The sequence below is a fragment of the Gekko japonicus genome, unplaced genomic scaffold (assembly GCF_001447785.1).
Source record: "Gekko japonicus isolate JY-2015 unplaced genomic scaffold, Gekko_japonicus_V1.1 scaffold2548, whole genome shotgun sequence".
NCBI lineage: Eukaryota > Metazoa > Chordata > Lepidosauria > Squamata > Gekkonidae > Gekko > Gekko japonicus.
The window spans coordinates 26,711-29,217 of NW_015174914.1; the positions used below are offsets into that span (position 1 = coordinate 26,711).

At 49.9% G+C, this 2,507-nt stretch overlaps 1 protein-coding gene across 1 annotated transcript in view; it reads left to right on the plus strand.

Annotated features, from left to right (window-relative positions):
* The window catches only part of MRPL48 (mitochondrial ribosomal protein L48), a 22,137-nt gene extending 20,953 nt beyond the window's left edge, over positions 1-1,184 (plus strand). Inside the window, exon 7 of the mRNA XM_015425053.1 lies at positions 779-1,184. Coding sequence (XP_015280539.1) covers positions 779-853 — 75 coding nt within the window. The 3' untranslated portion in view covers positions 854-1,184. The remainder of the gene's footprint in view (positions 1-778) is intronic.
* The last annotated feature ends 1,323 nt before the right edge of the window (positions 1,185-2,507 follow it).

A 2,507-nucleotide genomic window follows, 5' to 3' on the forward strand; every position in this document is an offset into this window, starting at 1 on the left:
ACACTGCGTACCTGCAGCCCAGCAGGTTTGCTTTTAGAGGAGGGGTTAAGGAATTCGATCTATGTGGCTCCGTCTATGCCAGGGGTGGCCAAATTTGCTTAGCGTAACAGCCAAACAGAATAAATGTACGATGTCTGAGAGCTGCAAGACATGAAGAAATATCACACACACGTTTTTATTGAAAAATACAGGCAAATTTGCTTTTTATTCACATTAAATTAGACTGTGTGAAAGAGCCACATGCGGCTCCCAAACTGCAGGTTGGCCACCCCCGGTCTATACCATCCTGCAGTCCAATTCAAAGCTCGCCTGTGATATTACCACCTGTCAGTCTGACTGGAAAGAAATCCAGGTGTAACAGGGACTCATGCAGCGTCGAAGCCTCCGTAGAGAGGCTCTTTAGAGCCTCCTTAGAGAGCCAGTTTGGTGTCGTGGTTAAGTGTGGGGCTCTAATCTGGGAGAACCGGGTTTGATTCCCCACTCCTCCACTTGCACCTGCTGGATGACCTTGGGCAAGCCGTAGTTCTGATAAGGGCTGTCCTTGAAAAAAGAGCAGTTTCTGTCAAGAGCTCTCTCAGCCCCACCTGCCTCTCAGAGTGTCTGTTGTGGGGAGGGGAAGGGAAAGGAGTTTGTAAGACGCTCTGAGACTCCTTTTGGGTAGTGAAGGGTGGGGTATAAACCCAATCTTCTCCTCCTCCTCCTCCTCCTCCTCTTCTTCTGCTTCTTCTTCTTCGCTACTGTTCTCACCGCAATCCCATTTTCTTTCTGCTCCCTTCAGCATACCGAGGCTGACTTCAAGGTTCGACTGAAAGCGCGTCCGGAACTCGAAGAGCTCCTCTCCCAGATGCGCTGAGGCCGTCGCTTCCCGCTGCAAACGTCAACTCTGAACTCTCTGTCCAGCTCCTGCAGGCTCCTTCCACAGCCACTCTGGGAAAACGAACCTGCGTGCAAACTGTGTTCGCCAGAGAAGTTCCCCGTACTGTGAGGAGTCTTGTTTTAACAGTAACGAATTCAGCATTCTGCTGCAAAATACAGTCACGTGAGCCTGTGCCCGAGAGAGAGGGTGCTGCTTGCGTAGATGGGCGTTGCCAGCTAACACATCTCTCCCAAGTATTGGCCTCTCTCGACAACCTGATTTTTAAAAGAAATAAAAACGGCATCGTTTAAGTCTGTTAATTTAGTTGTTGTTGTTCAGTCGCACAGTCGAGTCCGAGTCTTCGCGACCCCATGGACGAGATCACGCCAGGCCTTCCGGTCTTCCGCCGTCCTCTGAAGTTTGCTCAACTTCATGTTTGTTGCATCTATGACACTGTCTAACCATCTCATCCTTTGCCATCCCCGTCTTCTTTGACCTTCAATCTTTCCCAGCATCAGGGTCTTCTCCAGTGAGGGCTCCCTTCTCATTTGGTGGCCAAAGTATTCGAGCTTATCTAATTCCCTCTTGAAGTCGTCCATGCTTGTAGCCGCCACGCCCTCCTGTGGCAGTGAATTCCATGTGTGAATCACTCTTTGGGTGAAGAAGGACTTACTTTTATCCGTTCTACCCCGACCGCTCGGCAATTTCATGGAGTGCCCACGAGTTCTTGTCTTGTGAGAAAGGGAGAAAAGGACTTCTTTCTTGACCTGCTCTATCCCACGCATCATCTTATAAACCTCGATCAGGTCACCCCTCAGCCGTCGTTTCTCCAGACGTCTCTTGCCTTGAAAACCCTACAGGGTCACTATAAACCGGCTGCGACTTGATGGCACTTTCTCACCAGCACCACCAAATTAAATGACAACACAATTCAACATGTCGTGCTTGAATCCGTTTTTGGGAAATTCTAACATAATCTTGGTGTTTGTGTACCGGATGCAAGGTCCATCGCAAGTGCGGGGGGGGGGGGCTCCTTGTCTTCAAGTGTGACAAAAAGAAAGCTGACCACAAACCGGAACAAGCGACTGAACTTGCAGAAGAAGGAAAGCTTTGCATTCCAAGCAGGGTAAAAGGTAAAGGTAAAGGTTCCCTTGCTCGAAAGCCAGTCGAGTCCGACTCTAGGGTTGCGGTGCTCAACTCCGTTTCAAAGCCAAAGAGCCAGCGCTGTCCATGGTCATGTGGCCGGCATGACTAAACACCAAGGCGCACGGAACACTGTTACCTTCCCACCAAAGTGGTACCTATTTATCTACTTGCAATTTCTTGCTTTCGAACTGCTAGGTTGGCAGGAGCTGGAACTAGAGTCGGGAGCTCCCTCTGTCATGCGGCAACTCGGGTCTCGAACTGCTGAACTACCAACCTTCCACAGCCTGCAGTTCAGCGTCTTAACCACTTGAGCCACCACAGCTCCTTTCCAAGCAGGGAGTACCAAGCAAATGCTTGTAGCTCTTTCTGCAATTGGCCTGCCAGACTCTTTCAGAATTGCTCCTCATATGAGACTGGATTTATACCCTGCCCTTCACTACCAGTTTGGTGTAGAGGTTAAGTGCGCAGACTCTAATCTGGGAGAACCGAGTTTGATTCACCACTC